Genomic DNA, 24,756 nt, shown 5'->3' on the forward strand with positions numbered 1-24,756 from the left:
AGCAGTGGTAATTCTCTCTCTACAGATGCTGGTGTTGCTTCTTCCTACAGTACAGTCTACTCACAATCTTCCACTGGACATAGCGAAAGTCCTGGCCGAGGAACTCATTCTCGCTGGTGATGATCAGCACTCGCATCTTGATGCGCATAAAACGCTGCAGCAGCATGCCCGTCACACTGGCATCCACCACCAGACTGAAGATATCCTCCTCCATCTCCAGCGTGAGATCATCCACTTCGTTGTCCAGCACCTCGTGCTCTGCATTGCGTAGCACAATGGCAGCTGCCGACTGATTCAGTGGCTGAATAATGGTTAAATGGCGGCGCACTTCGTCCACTTTCTCCTCAACAGGGGAAAGAGTGCCATGGAGGGGTCCATTCAGCAGCTGGCTGGGATGCGGATGCGTGTGATTGATGGAGAACTGCAGAATGAAGTACTTCTTGTTGTCCAGCTCGGCCTGTGACCACTTCACATACGTGTCATTGCCCAATCCAATGGGCCGCAGCATTACTGTGGAAAAGTACGAAAATTAGAGACGATCCACGGGGCACGCAATGGCCAAGATACACTTACAGCCCTGAGTGCAGCATGTGACTGGTGTACTGCGCAACGAACTGACAATCATTTGCTGTGGCACTGCCGTGCCCGAGCGCACCTCGGAGGTGGGATAGAGGAACCGTGTGATGAGTGCAAATGGCCGATAGACCGGCAGATTCGTGGAGATGACCACAAACGAGGTATGATTAAGTTTCATGGGGGCAAAGGAGGTCCAACTGTGCGGATTGCTGCGCACAATGTACACCACGAACATGGACTCCAGGGTGCTGCTGTCGAAGGTAATGTTGATGGTGTGGAAGCTGTGCGGATAGCAGCGGATATTCTGCAATGGATTGCCCTGCTCCAGCTGCCTCTTGAATCGCATCTCGCCCGTGGCCGAGTCCTCGCCGGCCACATTGCTCGCCATGCACTGGTAGAGGCCCTCCTCCTCCGGATCGAATGAGTGGATGTGCAGCTCATTGCCGCTGATGTAACGAGTGTAGGAACTGTTCAGCTGCACGCCGTTGTGGTACCAGGTGATGCTCGGCCTCGGATGGCCCTCGGCGCGGCAGCTCAGCGTCTTCGACAGGCTTATGAAGACCAGCTCCACGGGCAGGCTGCCCACAATGCGCGGCGGAGTCGTTACAATCACATGGAACGTTTGCGTCTCCAGGGGCGTGATGCAGCTGTAGTAGCCCTCGTGGCGCGACACACTGGCATTCGAGATGGCCAGCGCCACACTGTTGTTGCTCATCTTCATCAGCGTGTTGTTTGGATACTTCAGCCACCACTCGATGGGCACAAAGTCGGCCACCGCATGGCACTGCAGCAGCACGGATCCGCCCGCAGCCACATACACGGTGCCATTCTGGAATGCAGGCAGCAGCTGGGCCTCCGACACGGCCGTCTCTCGCTCCCCATTCGGCTCCACACTCAACAGCCACACAAACTGGCGGTGGGCCTTGCTTGCGTACGGGTTGTGGGCCAAGCATCTGTGAAACGGATAATGTATAATATTTAGTTGCACGGCGATAATTGGCATGGACAATGGACAATGGACCCCACAATTACAGCAGGCGCTCGGGCGCATCTAAATGTTAATTAATGCATTGTTTACGGCCACACGCGCCCACTGACCACTGGTCGCTGGTTGGGAATGGTCTGGCCCTGGGCGGTGCGTGAATGGCAGTGCATCTGATGGATGGATTGGCAAAGGTGTTGATTTAGCCACTCCGCCACGAACAACAGCAGCACCATCAGCACCATTGCACCCCCCCAGTTAAATGGAAAATTCACGTTAGTCTTGGTTAGTTTTCGTTTCCTATCCTACCTTTCCCTACATTTTCGCAATTACTCTGATGCCCCATTACTCACTTGTATTTGCCCGCTTGCTCGCGGCGTAAATGCCGCAAAATCAATGTGCCATTCGACAGGATAAGCGCGCTGTAATGGAAAATTAAGGTTTAAATTAGTATTCGCTCCGTCCAGCGCACACGAAACTTCCACACACACAAAACTTCAAGCGTTGGCTGCAAAGAGTTGGCCAAGTGTAAATAGGAAAAGTATTTTGGTCCTGTCTCGATGCTACCACACACTGATCTTTACTCGCCTGTTGTCATTGGCCAGGGATTCGTTGCCAAAGTACCAGCTTATCCGGGCAGCGGGCACACTGAGAAAGGGACAGCCGAGCACCAAGGGTTTGCTCTCCAAAGCGCTGATATTAGACGTCTGCTGTTGGCCGGGAAACCTACGTTTGAGCACTGCAAAGAGAAAATATTTTTAGTTGTGTGTACTTTTGATTTGTTTAGTTATATCGCACCTGGATACTCGACGGTTATGCTGTCGGAGATGACACCGGACTCATCCCACTCGATTTTGCAGCGATAAACGCCGCTGGCTCGCTCATTTGGTGGCAAACGCAGTGTGCCATTCTCGTAGATGAAAAAGTCACTTTTGCGTATGGATAGCTTCTCGATGGAATCACCATTCCGATACCAGCTGCAGTAGAGCGGTTGGGTATCTGCCAGAGAGAAGGAATGACCTTTCACTTTAAGGAACTTTGAGAGATTGGCTGCTACTCACCCTGATAGTTACTGTAGGGATTGAGTATGGGTACGCATGGCAAATAGTATGGGGCATGCGGCTTGCTGATTGTCACTCTGGTGACGGAATGTTTCTTGATCTGTAAATATGGTCGGAGGGCGCTTGTGTTCTTCGGTTGTGAGATGGCGGCAGCAACTGCAAAAAGACCAAAGAACATGGGATAATCAATTGATTAGCAATACAGACGGGCAGCAGACGTGGATAAATTATGCCCAGACAATAGACAAAAGAGCAAAAACTGTAGAAAATGCTATTTATATTCTAGCTTAATCTATTGGCCGTTATAAATTTCACGCTTTTCACTTAGCAGCCGAACGGGCGACCGTCCCGCCCACGCCTCAACCCAGCAATGCCAATTGCATTGAGGTTTTTCCTGCAATGCCCATAAATACACAGCTGGCAGAGCCAGCAACAACAAAAAATCTGACAAAAATATCGTCGAAAATGGCAAATAATAAAGAGAGAGAGCGAGCTGGAGCCCTTGCTGTGCCTTGGGCTCTGTCTATATCCCTGAATCAGAAGCCGAGACTGCGAGACTCCGCCTTTCTGGAACCTACGATACGTGCTGCAGGCGTGTCCAGCCAGACTTGGTGTGTTAATTAATTTTTATGCCGCTGCTATGCTGCTGTTGACGCGACCATGGAGTCGTCTCTTATGGCTCCGTGTGGCTTTGTCTCTGGCTGTTCATTTTTTGGCTGTTCTTCCAATGCGTATACGTGATATTAAGCAGTTAAGACAATTACATGGCCAGCGGGCGCAGGCTCAGGCACAGCTCTTCACCTGCATTTGCATATGACTCTGCTGGGAGTATACACATCACCCATTCTCGTCATCATCATCAACATCGTCCACTGCAACTTTACGAGTACAAGTATCTATTAGCTGCAGTTTACGCTGTTGCCGCAGCAAGTGGCAAGACCAACGATAATGGCCAGTGCCAGTGGTTGGGCGTCCAAGTGGCTGATGAAAAATCACCGAATGCGAGGAAACCTCAGAAGAGCCTCAGTGGGTTTTGGGGTGCTCTGTCGTGCTCTGCTCTCGCAAATAACAAATGTGCGGACATTAGTCAAATGCGTTGAAATTTATGCTAAAAATGCAATCAACTTGCGTTCCGCTCGAAGGACGAGCGAGTGGGAGAGAGAGCTGCACCGATTGGCCCACCCAAGTGGCAGTGGCAGTGGCGGGGAGGCCGGTGGGATGAACTCAGCTGTGGCCGGATGCCCAGTGCTGAATGTTGACTACCGACTGCTGACAGCTCGTTAGCCAGAGACACAAATTGGAGTGGACTGGAGTTCTGCTCATCTGCGGAATATTTGCTTCGGTTTTTGATAAATTAACTTTTATAAATTAGATAATTGCTGTACATCGGGATGCAGCTTAAAGTTCTGTCTCGAGGAATTTACGCAGCTCTGCGCTGTCAGTCGCTCTCTCTGTCTCTGTCTGGCTGCTTATGTTGCATGTTTGTACGCAATGTGTTGCAATTTTTATTGCTGTAATTACACGCAATGCCCTGGCGGCAATTTGACGCATGGAAATGCCTGCCACGTCAGCAGGCAGCAGCGGTGGCATCAGCAGCAGTAGCAACAACGCTAAGTGCGGCAAATTTACAAATACATACACTCAAACACACACACACACACACACACACACACACGAGTCATGCAGGAAGGAGTATAGTGGGGGGGGGGGGGGGGTTTACTTGCAGCAGTTGCATGTGCAGCACAGGGCGTAATTTTTATAGCGTAATTGTTTCAATGGCTGGGCGTTTAACTGCGCTTCGGCAACTACTACTACGCCACTCCACGGCTAACGACGAAGCATGCCACGGGGCAGGGCAGTGCAGCACACGGCAGGACACGAGCCAGGTACAGCCACTGGGCGGAGTCAAAGTTCAGCGATTTTTTTGTCATTCTCTGCACCAAAACCATTTGTCATCGCCTCGAATGGTGGGGGAGGGGAGCGTTGTCCTGCTTCTGGGTATGTCAACGGCAGCGTTATGTCCTCGAGAGTCGTTAGCAACGGGAATCGTTAAGCGTTTTCAGATTAATTGCTGCACAGCGGACATTCACTTGACGCTGCTGCTGGCATGCACAGCTTTCTAAACCACTATCAATTATGCCTTGGATTGGGATCGTACTCTCCCCCACCCATAGACTTTTCTGCCCTGCAACCAGATCGGAGCCGGCAATCTGCAATCTCCATCGCCAAATGATTGAACTGTCATGACATTCAGCTTTCGTCCAGACAACACTTTATCTCCCGCTCTCGATCCACTCGCTATATAATTTCATATCATTTGTATTAAAATCTGTCTTCCTGCTGGGCCCCCCCAAACCCTGCCAACTTTTGCAGTCTCAGGCTCTTTCTTTCAGTCAACTCAGTGGAGAGGAATGTTTCCCAGAATCGTGCTTGAATGCTGTTTGACAAGAAGCACACAGCCATAGACACAGCCATGGACATAGAAGCATGCCCCATCAATACACCCATACACTGTTGACTTCTACTAAGTTGTAGCAAGTTGCAAGTCAATAGTCAGTCTCTCTCCCCCTTTGCCAAGGGTAGATGGAGATGGGAGCTGCACACAAAAATTTGCATAGTTGAACGCACGTCGTCGACGGCAGTGCATTCCATGAGGCAACTGTTGCTGCTGCTGCTGCTGCTGGTGCTGGTGCAGCAATTGCAGTTGCATTCATCATCGACTGCACCAGCAGCAGCACCACCACCAGCAGCAGTGGGGCTGACTGCCACATAAATTGCCCGGCTGCTGCGCTGAGCTTATCAAACGGCAACATCTTGTGGATAGATAAGCCCCGTCGCCGTCCCGGATTCGTTCTCTGTCTGTGTCTCGGGTCCCACTGCCAGTCTCGGCCCTTGCACTGCCACTGGCCTCCATCTAACGGCAACTGTTTGGATTGCAGATTGCCTTTGCTGGGCCACCGCCGCCACTCGTCCCCCAATGGAATTTCACAAATTCAAATTGCCAGGCATCCTTTAATGCTGCTCCCGCTGCTCCCACTGCAGCCCCCCGTCTGTGCCACAGCTGTTGGCACACATTTACCGCTCCAAATCCAAGGCTGTAACAGCGGCAACATTTTATGCAAAATGCAACGCGCTTGAGATAATTTATCGCCTAATGACGTGCTGTTCTAAGGTTGCCCCCGCGCTGGCATAAAATGCAATAATAAAATGTGCCTGTAGCATGCAGGAGGAGCAGCAGGAGGAGCAGCGGCAGGGAAGCTCAGAAAAAAAGGAGGAAAAAAGCAAATTAAAAATGAAATTTAAATGCCACACGAGCGAGCAGCATCGGGCAGCATCAGCATCAGCAGCAGCTGAGAGGAACGGGTTGCCAGTTGCAAGTGACTCTGCCAACTATGCCGCCTCTGCACCCCCTTTTCTCTTGCTCTCCCTCTCCCTCACTCACTCTTTCTCCATCTAAGTGCCACACACTATAATGGCATAGAGAGCATTCTTTTGGCTCTGCTCGCCTGTCGCTTTGGGGGCGCTCAACGAGAATTTATGAATGTGCAAATGCATACGACAATTTCGCGCATAAATGTAAGCTCCTGCTACATGCCCCAACCACCACACAAAGAGGAAAGAGACAGGGAAGGAGAAGAAGAGGGAAAGCAAGTTGCAGCAGCAGCCATAGAAAGCGGTGGCGGGGGACACCCACCACAAGTCTGCGGAAAGATGGAGCTGGAGCTGGAGCTGAAGCTGGAGAGAGATGTGCAGATCGTATGGCAGTCGAAGATGCGTGTGCACATTCCATGGCATTCCACAGACTCCGCAGCCGACGAAGCGTGGTGGAGGGACAGAGACGTGTGGGAAGTTCTATGGTTGCACAGAAAGTATCTTGTAGCTGGAGAGTTGCTGCTGCAACTTGAATCGCTTCTATTGATTGCACTCGTACAGTTCATTGGCGTAGTTGTAGCAGTTGCATGCCCCAGCTGCTGCTGCAGCTTACTGAGGCACTGCGGTGGCATGAATGCCTGAGCTTATTTGGGTTAGCAGTTCAAATAGTTTTACGTGCTGCTCTGATCAAATTTTCAAATGCCACCGGTACGAGAATTTATTGAAAAGTCGTCCCCACAGGCATCGCAATGCAACTTGCTGCGTGCTTCGTGCTGCTTGCTGCTTGCTGCTTGCCACAGAGCTATAATTTCCCCATTCGGAGTGCATTGTTTGCCTTTTGGCAGGGCAGGGCCGAATAAAAGAGAGCTGCTGCTGCCGCTCTGCTCAATTGAATGTCTGTGGTTGCAGTGTAATTGAGTGGTTGCAAATACCCCGAAAATGGGGAAACTAGTTAGATGTGCACACACAGCAGTCTGCTAAGCAAGCCAACCAACCAAGTTCTAAGCCAAGACTCACACACTTTTCGGGCCAAGTTTTAAGTCAAAAACTCACACACAGTCACACATGTGGCGGTGGCAAGGACTAGTCCTGGCTGTCCAGGCATGGGGCAACCACTTTAGACAATGGCGGGAATTTACTTGGCAAAAGTCAAAGATAAATTGCTTTTTAACCTACAAGCCCCGCTTTGGTTAGTTGGGTCCTCCTGCGCTTTGTTTGTTTGTTTGTTTGTTTGCCACATGCCAAGGCATTGGCATCGGCAACGGCATCCTCTTCCCACGCATACACAAAGCATTTCAATTGACATATTTGGTTAACTTTTGGCGCTCTGGAAAATTCGCATTCAGTAGTTCAGGAATAAATTTCCTTTTGGCAATTTGCATTGCACGCACAGTCACAGCCCCAGTCCGCAGACCCCATGGTCCCTTGGTCCCGGGGGTACTGTGTGGGGCGGATGGCAGGAATCTTATCTAAATGTTGTTCGGGGCGTGTGCCAGGGTTCCACCCACACCCACACCCACACCCACATACCCACACCAAATCCCTCCTCTGGGGGGGTAGCCAACCATTGTGAAAGCTGGCCATGTTTCCGACCCGCTCCCTATTCGACTGAAGAACAATAGAAAAGAGCTTTGTTCGAATTTACTTGGCAGTCATGTGCAAATATGTTTGTTGAAAACTTTTCCCTTGGATTATTAAAGGATTATTGGTGGGATTTGAATGGAAATGTTACGCTCCATTGATGAGAATTTAAAGAAAATTCCAAATAAATTTCCACAAAGACCAAAGCTACAATTCTTTGGATTCAATTGTGTATTGCATAAACAATCCTAATTGGCCATTGCTACAGTTCGATGCACACAGCACAACCTTCACCTTCCTGGTTATTGGTTGCGCGAATCTGGAGACCCCAAAAAACATTCCCCATGTCCACATGTTCAAGAGTGAGTCATAAGGCTGTCACAATAGCGGATAACCAAAATGCAATATGTTTCTGGCTATAAACGAATTCATTTCCGTTGAAATTTGGCACGCCGTATGCTCTGTCCAGTGCTTTGCTGCGAAAGACGACAGTGCACACAGCAAACAGCACACAGCATTTCCCCCTCAATAAATCATATTGTAAAATTTCCGTTCAATATTTTTCGCTGGCAATGAAAACAAACAAACCGGCAGCGGCAGAAACAACAAATTGAAACGGAAAGAGAGGAGAGAAAGGAGAGCGGGTGAGCGGTAGAGACAGAGCTTGCATTGGGGCACAAGGGAGTTTGACGGGGCTCGACGAGTGTTGCCGAATAGGTGCTTGAACAGAGAGTGGAGTCGTGAATCGTGGGGCCCGTGCAGGAAAAGACTGCTGCTGCAGAATTGGCCAGATCAGAGGGTACTGATGCTGCCCCCAAATGGGGCACACAACACAACAACAGAGTTCCAGAGCAGCGCTGAGGAGTTAATCCATGCAACTTTTGTTGGCCACATTGTATGCTAAATGGGGAAATGGGAACGACCCCGAACGGATGAGATGCGGCTGAACATGATGATGCTGATGTGGATGTGGATGTGAATGATGATTACCATGATGATGGGCATCAGTTGTTCCAATACGATTCTGTAGCCCTTCTGTGCGTTGGCATTTTTAAATGGGTTAAACGTAAACCATTTACCAATGACTCAATACAACTTCCTGGAACTCCACCCAGTGAGCAGACAAAGAGACAGCCACAGGGAGAGAGGGGAGAACGGACAAACAGATGGAAAGACAGACAGAGAACGTATCCCAGATGCATTAAAACCAAATAAATAAATAAGCTGCTGGAAAAAATGCCAAAAAGCAGAGGAACTAAAATTAAGCAAGTAATGTTGTGGTGTGTAAGGGACTAAGGGATGCCCTTTAAAGTAATTTCAGTGCTGATAGATGTTTAGAATGTTTTACAAATTTAATTGGTGAGTTTTGTATTTGTTTTCTCTTCACACAACGTAATAAATGGGCCGCGACTTGCATCTCCCTTGCACTTAGAAACAGCAAGCCCAGACAGCTCTTATCTCTGCTGCGATCTTTTCTCTGAGCGAGTTACTCTCAATACGAGCAACTCTCTCAGCAATGCAGTTAAAGTAGACACCACAGATGATTATCATTCTTATTGGATCCACAGCTCGATTTTGGCGATCATTTTAAGGTCTTTAAAGCGCAGCGTTACACAGAAATGTTTCCTAATTTTATTACAAAAACACCTGCACTTATATGTATCCACTCTACAAATCATATATACCTCTCCACTTTGAGATTCCCAGGGTAAATGTATACAAATAAATGCTGAGTACAAGCAGGAGCAACAAAAACCCATGGCCAGAACACAGAAGCAGAGCCAGAACGAGCGGGGAGCGATGGCTGATCAATAGTCAATAGTCAATGGCCAAATAGCAGAAAATAACAATGTTGCCCAATGGCCAACGAGCCAAACAACAGCAACAAAAGATGCAATAAAATAATAAAAGCGAAAACCGAAAAACGAACGAGAATATATAAAGAAAGCAAGAGAGAGCCACTGGGAAGAGCCAGAGAACCGAAAAGCAGAACCACAAACCGATGGTCAAGCGAAGATGAGGATGTGAACCACCGAACACAAACGTCCGAGAACAAAAAGAGAAGAAAATTATAAAAATGTTTCAGTTCAAGTGAGTAAATAATACATACATTCACACACACACACGCACACGCACACGCACACAGGCATACAGAAAGTGCAAGGAGCAGCGCGAAAGAGATGAAGCAGGAGCTGAAGAAGAAACTCAGTTTTTGGTGGAAGCTAACGGAAGCCAAGGGAATTTTCGTAAGCTACGCAGCAAAGTGCAACCACAAGCCGCAGCCGTCAGCAATTTCAGCGCAAGGTGGGCGTTGCCAAAAAGTGCAGAGGCGGTGGGCATGGTGCATGGAACGTGGGCGTGCAGGCAAGAGCCATACAATGTGTGTAAAACGCTGAAAGTATGGACATACCTCTGCAATTGTATGGGTTATATTGCGGTCTGTGTCCGGCAAGGCAGCAGGCAGCAACCATCAAACGGCAACCAGCACACACATCCACAATCACAATCACATCAACGTCGTCGTTCTCGTCATCGTCATCGTCATGACTGTAATACGTAGTACGACGACGGTACGTCATGCATGTTTGTGTCTCCTCCCCGTATCTACGAGTGATTTCTATAGTGCCTCCCAGCATGGAATGTTGTCCCACATCCCATTGAGTCGCGCTGCAGCCAGCCAGCCAGCCAGGGAGCAGCTCCTTTCACCTCATTGAAGCCACCAAAGCTCGGCAGCGTTCTCTATCCTCCTGTGGGTGCTTGCCCCACTCTCCCCACCTACCTCCCTCGCTCGATCCCGATTATTATGCATCATTTAACAGGAAACATTGTTGCAGTCAATGCCTAGAGCTTCAGGGTTCAGGAGGCAGGCGGTGCGGCACGGGGCAGGCTAGTGCGGCTTCTTTAGCAGCAAGGGCGCGGGGGCGCTGCCAAAGAGGCAGCGTCACGAACACTGTTGGCCCAAAGAACGTGCCCGCAAAATGTTTTACCGAATGCGAATTGCAAAAGAAAAATTATTGTTATTATGAGTTGCTAATTGAATGGAGTTGTGTGGCGTCGTGGTTGTGGCAGGGAAGGGCAGGCACACGGCATGAGGCATGGGGAGGATTGAGCGGAAATTGAGTGCTCGCTCATATGGAAACTACACTCAGAAAATGGATTTAGCAAAGTCCAGAGAACGACCCGAGGCGATTTATGGCCATATGTCCATCATACGTTTATCATAATCCAAATACAAAGCTGCAGGCTCAATCATCCTTAATGATTGACTGATGTCTGACGGAAATTATGAGAACTGACAGAAACAGAGGGAATATCTGCGAGGCAATGCTCTCACTCTCTGTTACTGTCTCTTTCATTGCATAATTTATCTCATTCAATTGGCTGTCACAAAAAGGTAAACTGCCAAATATTGACAGCATCAATAATCCTCCAAAAACCCCAACCCCAACCCCAATGCCACAGCCTTTACCCTTCTCAACTGTTGACAAGCGAATGCCAACAATTTCTTTCAGTGCATGCCAAAAACTAACTGTACAAATGTAAATAAGCGTAAAATGTACAATTTTTTGTAGCATTTCCCTGCCTGCACCATAGCCATGCTGTTGTATGTGTAATCACAGCACTCCCCCTGCCAGCTGTAAGCTGCCTTCATATTGCTGCCTCAATGCTGTCAATGTCAAAGTCATACATGATTCCCAACATGCCAAAGCCGAAAGCGAACAACAACAGTTACAGGCAGCAGCAGCAGCAGCAACAGCTACACTCTGATGTTGCATGCAACGTATCCAAAGAGCAGAAGCCGAAGCTGTAGCTGCTGCTGAAGTTGGCTACGAAAATTCCATGCGCATAATTTATTTAAAGATTCTCTCTCAATATTGGACAAACATCGTCGTAGTCGTCGTCGTTGTCGTCGTAGTCGTCTGCAGGTGAAATCTATTTGCATTTATCGTTGAGCCGGAAAATTGCAAAACTAAACTGCAAACTGTAGAACTGGCAGCTGGAAACGCCGGGGGTGCGAGGGCAGTGTGGGGACATGGAAATTGGTTAGAAGCGTAGCAAAAGGAAGCTGGGAAAATTGTTGTGATTTCTCTCTCTCTCTCTCTCTCTCTCTCTCTCTCTCTCTCACTCACACTCTGGAAAATGCGTTTAATGTGACGCTGCTTCTGCTGCTGTTGCTGTTGCGTGCCATGGACAGGCGGCAGGGATTTTAAATTAAAAAATAAAATACTCTGCAACCGGAGAGCTCGCCGACAGGCATCCCAGGGATCGATTCGCCAAATTAGCGGCAACATGACTTTGTGTGTTGTAAATGAATTGCCACCAACTAAAAAAAACAACAAAAAATAAATAAAAAGTAAGAGGAGACAGCGGAGACACGGCACACGCGCAGCGGAAATTAAAAATGAGGCACAAAAACAGCGGGCAGGAAAAGGCAAGGGACAGGAGGACTCCACGCTCCCATGAAACATTCGATTGTTAATTGTATTTGGCTGGCGATTAATTTACTTAATGCATTGTTTTGCCTTTTGCCAAAGACGCAAACACACACAGACGCACACACAGGGATACCAATTTGTTATGGCCTCTGGTGCAAAGTGTGGCAGTCAACACGTTTAATGGTTTTGCATTAACTTAAAGAGGCATTAGTGCGTAAGTATGCTGTAATCTAGAAGTCAAGAGGGGAGAATCAACTGGCCAGCTGGCTCCTCTGATGAGCCGACCCAAAGGCTCGCACTGCTGCTGACCAGTCAACCAGTCAGCGCCAGTGGTTGCGGCGGTGCGTTTTCCCCTTTCTGGACGCGTTGTACTTGTTAATTGCAGCGGAAGCACTCAATTAAAAGCGCGTGAAACGACTACCGCCACCTGCGTGAAGGAAGAGTATCAATCTATCTCTCTCTCATGTGACGGGGAGGGAAGTATCTCACACAGTGACTGTGGCTGTAACTATAACTACAAATGACTGATGGACAGACAGGTAACGAGTCATGGAGTGCTGTGTGCTGTGTGCTGGTGCGCAAATTAAGGACACAGGAAACAAACAAAATGCGGCGTAATCAAAAAGCGGTAAATGCCCCGACACTGTAAATAGTTTATAGGCAAATGCATAAAGTTGCAAATTGTCAGCAAACAAACCGCAATACAGAGCCAGGGCCCAGAACACAGAACACAGAACCCAGAACCACAGAGCGCCCCACCGACCGATTCGCAGACCCAAACGTCAGACCGTAGTGGGGAAACCTCCAAACAAACGCTGAAACGAAAAAAGGCCAACAGAAAATGGAGCTGGGAAATGCAATAATGCATCTGTTTGTCAATGTTTGTCGAGACTAATTAGATGGCAGCTGGCAGAGCGTCGAGTCGACTGATGAAAGATGCATGAGCGGACTTTAATTGGATATTTGATGGATGGCTACATATGCAGATACGAGTAGATATGCACATAGATACACAGATACAACAGATACATGAGATAGACAGACAGATAAATGGATAAGCTGAAATGTGTGAACGATTGCCACTTGCAAATGCTATTAGATACGAGCCACACAGTTGTACATATATGTAGATGCAGAAAAGAGCGTTAGTTACATTTAAAGTTATGCAGATACAATGGTAATCTGAAAGAAAAGCCTATAGACAATGTCCAGTTACAAGCGATTTGCCAGCTGTTTCCCACTAGCTTGTTCTGTTGTTCCATCGATTAATCTTAATCAATTCGTGTTCTAACCACATAATGAACTGCATCTCTTGTTGATCTTTCCACGGAATGACAGCGCATCATCGATCAATATTACTGGATGAACGATGACCCACAGAATTCTACCTATGCACTGCCTCACTTGTATGCAGCACGTGACGTAGAGACCAGAGACCAGAGACCAGAGACGACCGTTGCAACTGTTTGTCGCTGCTGTTGCACTTGTGGCTGTCGTGACATCATATGGCAAAATGTCAGCAGTTTTATGACGACGCACAGTCCATGGCACGCATTGCTTGTTGTCTCTCTTTGTGGCCTGCCCCAAGAAGAGCTGCAGTAACAGCTTGCCACTGCCACTGGCCCTGTAGTTTCTCTTGTTGGGGGCATTCGCACAGTGTGTCGCATAAATAGTGCAGTTCATTATGTCATTTGGCGGCACGTTGCGTGTGAGCTAAGACACCGCTTCGTTCACGATGCAACATCATCAGAAGCGGATCACAGGCCGCCTGGCCCGCCTGACTGCCCCCCTGCCTTTAGCCTGCCGAACATCTTGCTCTCATTGTTGCCTGCACGCCAAGTGCGGAAATGAAGTTGTCAATGAGCCACTTCCACAATTTATGACCGCTGCGATGCTGCGGCAAAGAGGCAAACAAACACAGAGCCACAGTGCGACGACGACCACCGCCTTGCTGCCTGCCTGCCAAGATCTTAATTATGACTTGAGTAATGTGGAATAAACGATAAAGCGTGCGGCTCCACGCAAATACACTGCACGAAAAGACTGGGACTGGGACTGGGACTGGGCAGGGGGGGGTTGGAACCAAAAACTACACAAGTTCCATTTGGAGAAGTCGGGTCTGGTCTGTCAGGCAGCCAATCAACTTCATAAATCAACAAAAACCAGCCTCCTCCTGACCAGGGAACGAACAGTTATGGAATTGGAATTGGAAACGGAATGGGCTATGTGGGAATGGTTTGTGGGGAGAGTGATTGGGAGGGGAATGGGATTATATGGGAATGTGAAACGACGACGACAAAATCTCATAAAAATGTCAAATAAAATGTGGCAGCCATTTTTGTGCATTTGCCAAATTTGCAAAATTTAATTGTGGCGTAAAAAATGTGCAAATTTATGATTATTTTATTGCACTTTTGTTGGCCAAGTTTGGCCAGTGACCAAAAGCGCACAAATGTGGCTTAAAGTACATTATATCTAGAGCGGACGACTCTCCAAAAGTAAATAACATTTATTTACAGCCCAGCCTCAATCGTGGAGTCCGAAAGGGAATAACCTGCTGTCTGGACGGCAGCAGGCATCTGTGCAGCAAAGCTCCCTGGCTGCCCGGCATTAAGGAAAATGTTCATCAGACTTATTTTATTGAGTGTGGAAATTTCATTGTAACAAATCAATTAATAGCTGAAGCTCCGCCTTGCAGTGTGGTACGAAGGGGAAATTAAGGCAGCCAGGAAAAGAAGCAGGACCAGGATGATTGTTGCTATTTGGCGCTGTGTTTTGGCTGTCAGCAATCAGCAAGTAATCAACTGTGTGGGCGGGTGTGGGGGCGACAGAGAGCCACAGCTAGAGCCAGGGCTTTGGCCAGGCTACAGACCGGACCGAACCCAGTCATCGAACCAAGTGCCGTGGTGTCAGATGACGATGGCAGCCGTGCCAGACATTACGTCGCACGTCTGAGTGCGCAGCGAAACAGCCAACCAACGACAACAGCAGACAGCCAAGAAGGTGTGGCAAGGTTTGATAGCCGAAGGTGAAGATACACTAACTGATCCAAAGATATTTATTTAACAATTTTCGGGATTGGGCTATGGGATTATGATTATCCCTGACCCATTTACTGATACTTCCATGAATGTGCGCGTGATCGCTTACGGCATCGCATTTTGGTCGTTAATACGAATCCAGTATGGCATCGTTTCTGAGCATCAAGCAAAAGTCTAGGCAATTTTGCATCTCTTTTTTGGCACAGCACAAGGACAGTGAGGAGCAGAAGTTGCAACACCAACAGCTTCATGTTCAACTGCAAATGAGTGTAGAATAATATTGGATATCGATAAAGCTGTTATACCGAAACATTTAAATTGGTTTTGAATAAAGCAACCAAACAATTTGAATTTGTTGAGTAGAATACAATGGAAACATCGTAACCGGATCGTTGACGTCCCTGACCAGAGTCTACTTCTGTTCAATGAATTATAATTCTTTCTGTTACGGCATCAACTATTTTTCTAGCAATATCAAAATACCCTTTTTAAGCGTATCCAACAACGACAACGCTGGCGACTCCATTGGCAATAAGGAGAAACAGTCGAGGGCATTAAGGGCACATGGACTTCGGAGGGACTTAATCGATTATGCGATTTAATTGAACTAAAAACGCTTAATAAGCAATAAAATCTCACACTGCCACACACACACACACACACACACACACACACACACACTGACTTCTATAGGTGTATATACAGAGGAAAACAAATTAAAAGTAACACTTAAAATTGGACCACGTAGCCGCTGGCTAATGAAAGCAGTGGAAATAGAAAATGCTCGCCCGACGACGTTCTCTCTGTGTGCTTTTCAAGAAAACGTATAATAACATTTTATTTCCTTTTGAAAATGAAATTTTGTGAGGCGTCGAAAAGCATTTTACCAAAAATGAACACAAACAGAGAGAGAGTGTGGGAGGGAGGTGGGGAGGTATAGGCAGAGATGATTGGGGAGAGGGAGGGGTCAAAGTTTAAATGCTGTTAAACACATTCATTTATCAAATTTCATTTTATTAATTCGCCTCTCAAGTGGGCGCAGGGTGTGGAGTGGTTTTAGTGCTTTTGGGAAGTACATTCTGATGCGAATTCAGTGAAGAAAGAGCCCCAATGGCATCAGTGGCAGCAGAAGCATCAGCATCCCAGTGGTCTTAAAAGATTATAAACGATTCCTGGAAAAATGGCAGAGCGATTATAGCCATGTTGCCATGGCAGCTAAGCCTTGGGTCCTATGCTCTCTGGAGTGCTCCTCCACCCACTCTCTCACTCTCTCTCTCTCTCTCTCTCTCTCGCTTTCTGTCTCTTTCTAAGTGTAAGGGAATTTGAAAATGATTCATTAGCAAGCAGCATTGTTTTGCTCGTTTAACGAGATTTATGCACTATGAAATGGAACAATTTTAATAACATAATGATTATGATTATCAGATTGATTTTCCAGCTGAAAATTATTTCAATTACAATGCCAAATATTTGTCTGGCTAATCTCTGGCCGCACTACGTTGATGCGTGCACATAGCCTCCGGTTTCACTGCATAATTTTGGCAAATAAGTTGAAAATTCCAAACTTAATTAGAACCCAAATTGTTTGTTCATCATTCGGCACTTGGCCAACGGCAGTAAACAAAAATCTCCTCAGATGCTTGCTTGAAGTTCAATGAACGCAGGCAGCGTGTTGCATAGGTTTATATAAAGGTATATAAACATATATGTATCTCCCATGATATTAGAACGAGGGAATACCCTTGTGTTTGGGGCGCCTGAGAGTGCTTTAAATTTAGACAAACAACCAACAAAAACGGCATTGTCAGACGATTCGACACACAGGCACACAGGCAAACAAGCATTTACAGTTGTTGGATCGAGTGTTTGTGTTTGTGTTTGCCTAAGTGGCATACCCAAAACACCACTCATACACACAGAGAGCGAGCGAGAGAGACAGCGACACAGAGCAGAGCATATGCGGCGTATGCGTAATGTGCAATTTGTTCTACAGCTGCTGGCAAATTGCAGCCTGCTGCATGCCACCTACTCGACCACTTGCCGGCCCGAAAACCAATTTTATGACAGCCAACATATGGGCCGAGGTCCGGGAAATTCGATAGTCAACAAAAATACAAACAACAAACAGACGGCGCACGCGGCTCGGGGCACAGGGCACGGGGCGTGTTCAACGAAAAATTGAAAATCAAACAAAGTATTTATTTTATTTTTGCTTTTAATAGCGTTCATTAACCGCCAGGCCAAATAGACCTGGTAATTGGAGTTTCAGGCAACACAAAGGCAACAAAAAACAACAAAAACAGCATAAAAGTAACAAGAAGGAACAAAAATAAAATCCATTGCATAAACAAATTAAAATTAAATATTATCAGACAGCCAGCCGTTGGCTTCGTTGCTTTACCGGTGCAAAAAATGCATTCAGTCGCATCCTGCGCGTATCCTGCTCGTCCTCAAACGCACACACTGCCACACAGGCTCATTGCTCGTGTCCTGCTCGTATTATGGCTGCCCCACCAACCAATAATGCAATAATACAAATAATTCAATAATAATCATAATGAAAGGGCCGCCGCTCCATGTCCCTGTCGGTGGGGGCAGTGGAGTGACTGGGTAGCTGCTGGATCCTGTTGCCAGGAAGAGCTTAATGTACACACATAATTGAACACACGCCGGCATCATGAGAGGACGCACCCCCCCCCCCCCCCCCCCCCCCCCACGGCATAGCCAGAGAGCTAGACAGAGACAGACTCGCACGCTGATTCGGTTTATTAAAACTCTCATGATGTAAAAATGCAAAAATCAATAATATTTTCCAGCTGGAGAAGTAGATTCTAATGGGCATAGATGCAGAGATAGAGGCTAGTGATGGGAACTCTAGATAAAGAAATATGTAAGCACAATACAAGATGAAAGAAACAGCCAAAAGTTGTTCATTATTTAACAGATTCCGACAAACTTAATGATAAATTGACAGCACACATGCAGCGACAGTTTACTAACCATTAATTGGGTTCTATATATCTAAATGTAGTCTGTGGAAGCCACAGCATGTCGCAATTTTGTTCCCGCCTATAAGCAAACGTTTCAAGAGCAAAGTAAGGCATGTCCATAAATCAGCTGATAAATCTAAATCTGATAGACTAGCATCACTAGCACCAGATACTAGACGTCCCGCCAGCCCAAAAATGCCTCAACGCTGTGGAATGGCATGCCAGGGCTCGGCTCCCTGGAGTCGCCTCCAGACATGTTTGGCAGCGGAAATGGCGTGCAAAGTGAATCGGATGCGGAACGTTTAGGGAAATGTTTAGGTTGAAATGCAAGAATTCCATTCGGTATTGCACATTCCCTTCCATCTGACCAGCCAGCCAGCCGACCAAGCAACCAGCCGGCCAGCCAGCCAGATAGCCCAGCAATCCATCCATACATATAGCCATCTGTCTACCTATCTATCTGTGGCATGGCATATGGAATGGAGGAGAAAAAGGAAAGCCTTCACACATTGCAGAGGGACCACCACCAGTGAGTCCTGTGCTGGAGCTGGTGCTGTGCCCCCCGGTTCGTGCTGTGCGTGGCAGTTGAATAACCTTTGACGGCGTCACTTGTGCCTGTGTATCTGTATCTTTCACTGCCTTTTACCATCTCCAACTCCCACTAGGATCACACACTCCCACACACACATGGAGAGAGAGGGAGAGGGAGAGGAAGAGCGACGCACGCACTCACACTCTGAGATTATTATGACGCTCAGTCAGCCATTACGGTTGGCTCTCTGGCTACTTCATTACGCTGCGTGTTTGCACTCACATGTGGCAAACGGGGGCGGGCCCAGTAAGTCAGTTAATATAGCAGCTAGTTGGCTGCCGTTTGGCCAAAAGAGAAAAAACAACTGTGTGGCAGTGGCTCGGGCAGAGGCAGTGGCAGAGGCAGAGGCAGCCCCCAACAACATCAACATATCCACAGCCCGACAAATAGAACCCGACCGACATAAGCGCCATTCAAGCTTTTTAGTTCACTTCAGGGAGAGGAAGCGAGAGCGAGCGAGGCAACGAGGACGACAAGAACATCAACAGCAGAAATTGGATGTACGGCAAGTACGGATTGGGGTGTTTGGGGAGCTGGAGTGTCCCCCCAATGAAGGGGCAGAAGCACAACCAGAATGTGGAGCAGGGGAACAGCCGAAGAGGAGAAAGAGGCAAAAAGGAGTAAAATTAACACGTGGTTAGAGGTTCACACTCGCTCTCTGCCCGATTTGGCGCTGAGCTGGCTCAGCTTTTGTATATATCTCATTATGGCCTTAAATGTGTGTGACTCTTGCTGTCTCTCTGTGCTTGTGTGTGTGGTATTTACGCATTTTACCATCCCCATACCAAACATTCATTCGGGCCCCCGGCTTGTGTCACACCGTTGAGAGCTAATGAAAAGCGGAAATGAAACTTTTCTATCAAACAAGCTGCTTGTCGTCGGGTCTCTCTCACACTCGTTTCACTCACTTTTTGCATACTCTTTAAATGTAAATGGCAATGGCGATTTCAGCATTCGCTTCTGCGTCTCGAGTCGAACGTATAAATTTGTCCTGGAAGCAAAGACGAGCCCTCAAACTCTGCTATCTGGCATTGACTATATTCATGATAATCTCTATTATTGATATGCGAAAGATATTCCCATTAAATAAGTATTCTTTTGGAATCTGTCACGAACCTAATCTCTCCACATTCAATTAGCAATAAAGCTGTCATGCCAACGAATGCACATGGATCTCACAGATACTCTTACCACCTCTTCTAGGGAGAGTATTATGCATGTGTTTGAGTGGGCGTGTTTGTTGTTTGTTTGCCTGTCGGTCGGGTGACGTCTGTCGCTCTACAGAGGCCCAGAACTCATTTGGCTGGCCTCTCCAAGCCTTTACAACCAACAGCCCAGCCCAGGCCAGCCAGCCCGCCACCACGCACCGTTTTATAATATAAAGCATCGCAGATTGCGTATACGCAGCGTGCGCCACAAAATGAATGGGGAAACCAAATTGCCCAAGCGCTGTGGCTCCCCGCCAGCTTGAACCTGTTTTTTTCTCCCTTTCCTTTTGTGTTGCCTCTTCCGTTCCTTTGCTGACGGCCTGTCCTCATAATGCGCTTGGATTAAATGAAGTCCTATTAAAATAAAGTAATTTCTTTCGCGGCTTACAACAACAAAAACGACTCCATAGTCCACCTACGAGGCCCAAACGCTTTAGCTTTATTCCGTCTTTATCATTTTCCATTTTTCTTCTTAAGCAAAAACTAAAAAAATTCTACAAGAAGCTGGAAACAATGCGATAGCTTTTCCTATTAAATGTGTAAAATACGCTTAGTCGAAAAAAAAAGCATGGGAAATGTTGTCGGGCATGCCGGCAAGAGCAAACTGTGTGTTAATGGCCAAAGAGATAGAACCGAGTCCCGAGATGTGCGAGAGGACAAAAGGAAAGACAGAACAGACATGAAAAATATGAAAAGAAAAAAAAAGGAGAGCGAACAGAAAACTGAAATGGAAATTTTTATGCAAATAACATTTCATTTAGCCGGCGAGTCGGGTATTTGCTTAAAAATGTGCAGACCGAGCAAATATTATATGAAAAACTAAATAAAAATTAATTGAATTAAGCGTTGGTCCAGGGTCGCAGCGGGGAAAACAAAGAAAGGCACGACGGGGCGGAAAACTTTTGCTAGAAATGAAAGACAGACGGACAGACAGACAGACAGAGAGCAAACGGGGGAGTAAACAGAATGTTCATATTTTTGTTTGTTCCTCTTTCGTTTGAAATGAAATCCCAGGCATAAACTGCATGGATTGTAAAGTTTTATAAGATTTAAAAGTTGTAAATGTAAATTGGCATCGGATCATGGGCACTGCGGAAAAAAAGGAAACAACAACTAAAAAACTGAAAGAACAATGGGTTAATGGTATAGTAGAGAGATTTCCATGGAAATGCAGCAACTTGAAATGCAAATGAGTTGGAATGTAAGTTGGAGAGTGGGAAAACTCTTTGGAAAAACTTTACACACACATTCCCCACAGACCCCTCCCTTTTTAATTTCCATTTAAAGCAACTTTCTCTGGGAAAAGTTCCATTCCTTTGCAGAATTTTAATAATTTCTTTGAAACAACTCAATTTTTGATTCGTTTTAAGAACTTTAATTCAATTCATTTCCAGGAGCTGCACCCAACCCCAGAAGTTGTCTTGATTTTAAACTTTTTGCACTGCAAACTTCATAAAATAAAACAAATTATGGCAACGTCATTGCTATGTATCTCAACAGATTGTTAGCCCTCTCACAGGGCGTGAGGGCTCCGAGAGCAGGGAGCCGTACCTGTCCTTCTTGTTACTGCTGTTACTTCTGTTACAAATGACGCCATCTTGACAGAGCACAAATGTTGCACAACCACATTAACAACAACAACAACAACAACAACAACATCAGTACAGACACCACACAGCAACAGAGATATGAGTGCACCACATACGAGTATGCAAAAATCTTCCTCCCCCCGCTTTACCACACACACACCCGCCTACAGTCTGCATGCATATATGGTCAGACGCATTGCCAGACAAATGCGCGTCAAGTTGACTGCATGTCTCGAGGCAAGTCATTCACATTCGTCATCGCCGGGGCAGACTCCGTTCTGCGGCACTCCGTTGAGCGCCAGTTGCCAAGGTGCTAAGAACAGCAGCCGAAGCAGCCTGGTGCTGCTGCAGCAGCAACTCAGCGGCAGCCGCAACACCCACATGGGGGCAGGCACGACACGGCACAGCACTCATACCTGTAGCATGGAACGGGCACAACACTCACACATGCAATGCACATCTTTGAGCGAGCACACAGACACACGAAACTTTTACGACAAGTTTTACACCGATGGGTTTTGCAGGAATTTATTTTAAGTTAAAACATATATTACAAATATATTTTAAAATATATAAAAATAGAAAACATATATGAAAGATTTTCATTTTTGTATTATTTATTTTATCCCATTTTGTGTTTTTTATTTATATTCCTCATAAGAAAAGAAAAATAAAACTCAAAAAACACATTTACCATAAAGAAAAATGTCCTATTTTCAGATAGCTGTATTGTTTTACCTTTATTGGTTGCTCAGTTCTATAAAACAATTTTCAAACCACAGCAGCTTTATGCATGCGACGTGCGGTGGGCACAACACTAATGCAAACAACGTGAAACGCAGCAATCACATATGAATCATATATTTATACATACATACGGGACTCTCAGTTGGTGTCGTTCACCGGCACAGTTTGGGGCCACCACTGGCAGACAGCCTCATCGTAGTAGTCTGAGTTTCGGTCCCAGTTGCAGATGCAGTTATTAATCTAACGCACGGCAGCACCATACGTCAGGCAGCAGCACACCCACACCCACCGTGCACACCGAGTGTGGTAGTGCCGCTCCATTAGTAGCGCGTATTTTGGTAGCTCCACTTCGCGTGGAATCGTGTTCGGCAAATGAGCCTTTGTGGCCCAAATGAGTGTATGGGCCAATAAATCGAGGCGCACCAAGGCGAAACAGAAAATAAACTAACTTTGGGCGTGCTTAAATTGCCGTTTAAGCAATTTTTATGAGCATAATTTATCAAAGTAACGTTAATAATTTTTGTTCCTCAACAAACAAAGCTTTGAAAGTGCAAAAGAGATAGAGCCTCAGTGGCACAGATGGAGTGAGAGCGAGAAGCACTGTGTGGGCTGTTTTGGTGACACAAAAAAAGCATAAAGTATTGCAATTTAATTTGCATAAATTGAGCAAGCAAAAAGAGAGTCTGTTCGGCTGCCGTGGCAAGCATCACCTCCTCTGTGGCAACACACACAAAAACAAACACACACACACACATACCCATAAAAAATACCAGAAAAATACCATCAAAGCTAAAATAATTTCAAAGCTTGCTTCTAACACTGCAACCAGCAGCCAGGCCAGCACCGCTACGCCACGCCACTGACAACAACATCATCAACGAGAACAAAGAAGAGAGGCATGGCGAAGTATTAGATACACTTTGGTAGATAGGGTCGATCCAACTCATAAGAATGCTGATGAGAAATTGCTATCTCATAGCCCATGTATTTGCCAATACTTGGCCAGACACTTCCATTTCCCCTCGCACTCAGCAGCACCGAAAACTACCTTCGATGCGTCCTATGATCCTTCGTAGAGCAGAAGATCTGACACTCTTTTTAAGGGTATAGCAAGGAGACAAACGGTACAGGGACTGGGACGACGAACAACAATCTAAGCAACAACAAAAAGGGTTTCAGGGCAATTTTGTGCCTTTGCTCATTTTGCTGGCATTAAATTTTTGCATAGCGTAGAAAGCACATAATTTGAGGCATTATGCTAAAATATGCGTTCACTCCCAGGGAACACACTCTCGCTCTCGCAATGGAAGGAGAAGGTCCTGTTCTGCTGCCAGTGCCGGATGTACTGTGGCAGGGAGCTGTAGATGGAGCTGGAGCTGGGAATGGTAGCTAGAAAACATTCTGCAAGAATTTGCTCATTCCAAAGTTTTCTTTTTTTGGTGAGCAATTTCATTATTAAAAATGTTGCCTGGTTATGTCGAGTGCAGAGGCACTGATAAGCAGAAAGGATGCTTCTTCGCTCCGCACAGACTTCGCACAAACCCAAAGTTAAAATCAGAATGAGAATCAGTGTCCTAGCAAGAGAAACAGACAGCCAGACATGTAGCCAAAGGAGTAAATTAGAAACTTCAGCTGCAAATGGCAGCAGCAGCGCACAAACGAAAAACCCATTTAAATCAAAACACATTCTAGAAGGATATACTCGGCACACATTATCATATTTATGTTTATTACAACGCCTCTCAGCTTAGAAGGAGACTTTTTCCCCTACCATCCCCCCATCCACACAATTCAACAGAAAGTCATCTGCATAATTTTCTAAGCTGCTTAGAAGGCGGCTTGCCAGCTAAATCTGTGGAGATTTAAGGACTATAGGTTAAGTAGATTTCCTCTGTTCCTTTTTGGTTGAATAGTGACTGAATTATGATAAAGACCTTCTTGCCAGGACGGATGACTGGAACCGTTTCTCATATCATGTGTAATTTATCGAAACTGCAGCCAGAAATTCCAGCCCCAAGACACAAAACACATTGGCTGCAAATCAGTTCCAAGTGCCAAGTGCCAGGGCACATACGTTTGCTTGGATATTAGGTGCTGGATTCTCATATCTCTCTTCATCGGCATCATCATCATCTCGACAGCATCTTAATTAAGGGTCTTGTGGGAAAATGGCTTAGTGCACAATCTGCATAACAAGCATTTGGCCTGGCAGTGGCCGTGGCCCTCGACCCGGTCCCTTGTCTTGGCCATTTCAAATACGAATACGCTCTAATTGGCCCTCAGCTCGAAGTCATGAGGCTTTGAGCCAGTGCCATATGGCCAAAGGTTTGTTCTGGCAATTACGATAGTTTTGGGATTTAGTTTTCTTCTTTTTTTTGTAAGTTTAGTTTAGCTTTGTGCAGCTTTGAATATCCTGTTTGATGATGATGATTTCTGCCTCCCCCCAAACTGTGGTGCAGGTGTTGTAACCCTTAACCCCCCCCCCCCCCCCCCCCCCCCCCCCCCGCCCACCCACCCCCCTGCTGCCCCCCGCACTGATGGGAGGCGGAGGGTCCCGGCGTTACAGTTCTTTTGTGTGTTG

General features: G+C 46.6%; 1 protein-coding gene and 2 long non-coding RNA genes across 4 annotated transcripts in view; 2 read left to right on the top strand and 1 right to left on the bottom strand.

Moving 5' to 3' along the window:
• LOC117582945 overlaps window positions 1-24,756 on the bottom strand; it is a 61,962-nt gene that overhangs the window by 5,137 nt on the left and 32,069 nt on the right. For both annotated transcript variants that reach the window (XM_034271054.1, XM_034271055.1), the window contains exons 3-8: window positions 2,620-2,775; window positions 2,357-2,557; window positions 2,147-2,297; window positions 1,912-1,980; window positions 574-1,529; window positions 65-510 (exon numbers count right to left, since the gene is read on the bottom strand). In XM_034271054.1, the coding sequence (XP_034126945.1) occupies window positions 65-510; window positions 574-1,529; window positions 1,912-1,980; window positions 2,147-2,297; window positions 2,357-2,557; window positions 2,620-2,775 (1,979 nt within the window). The remainder of the gene's footprint in view (window positions 1-64; window positions 511-573; window positions 1,530-1,911; window positions 1,981-2,146; window positions 2,298-2,356; window positions 2,558-2,619; window positions 2,776-24,756) is intronic.
• LOC117582950 overlaps window positions 14,338-24,756 on the top strand; it is an 18,750-nt gene continuing 8,331 nt past the window's right edge. Inside the window, exon 1 of the long non-coding RNA XR_004573757.1 lies at window positions 14,338-14,348. This is a non-coding gene — a long non-coding RNA (uncharacterized LOC117582950). The remainder of the gene's footprint in view (window positions 14,349-24,756) is intronic.
• Window positions 16,184-24,756, top strand: part of LOC117582951 — a 12,297-nt gene continuing 3,724 nt past the window's right edge. Inside the window, exons 1-2 of the long non-coding RNA XR_004573758.1 lie at window positions 16,184-16,194; window positions 18,216-18,217. This is a non-coding gene — a long non-coding RNA (uncharacterized LOC117582951). The remainder of the gene's footprint in view (window positions 16,195-18,215; window positions 18,218-24,756) is intronic.

The sequence above is a fragment of the Drosophila guanche genome, unplaced genomic scaffold, assembly GCF_900245975.1.
Source record: "Drosophila guanche unplaced genomic scaffold, DGUA_6, whole genome shotgun sequence".
Lineage (NCBI taxonomy): Eukaryota > Metazoa > Arthropoda > Insecta > Diptera > Drosophilidae > Drosophila > Drosophila guanche.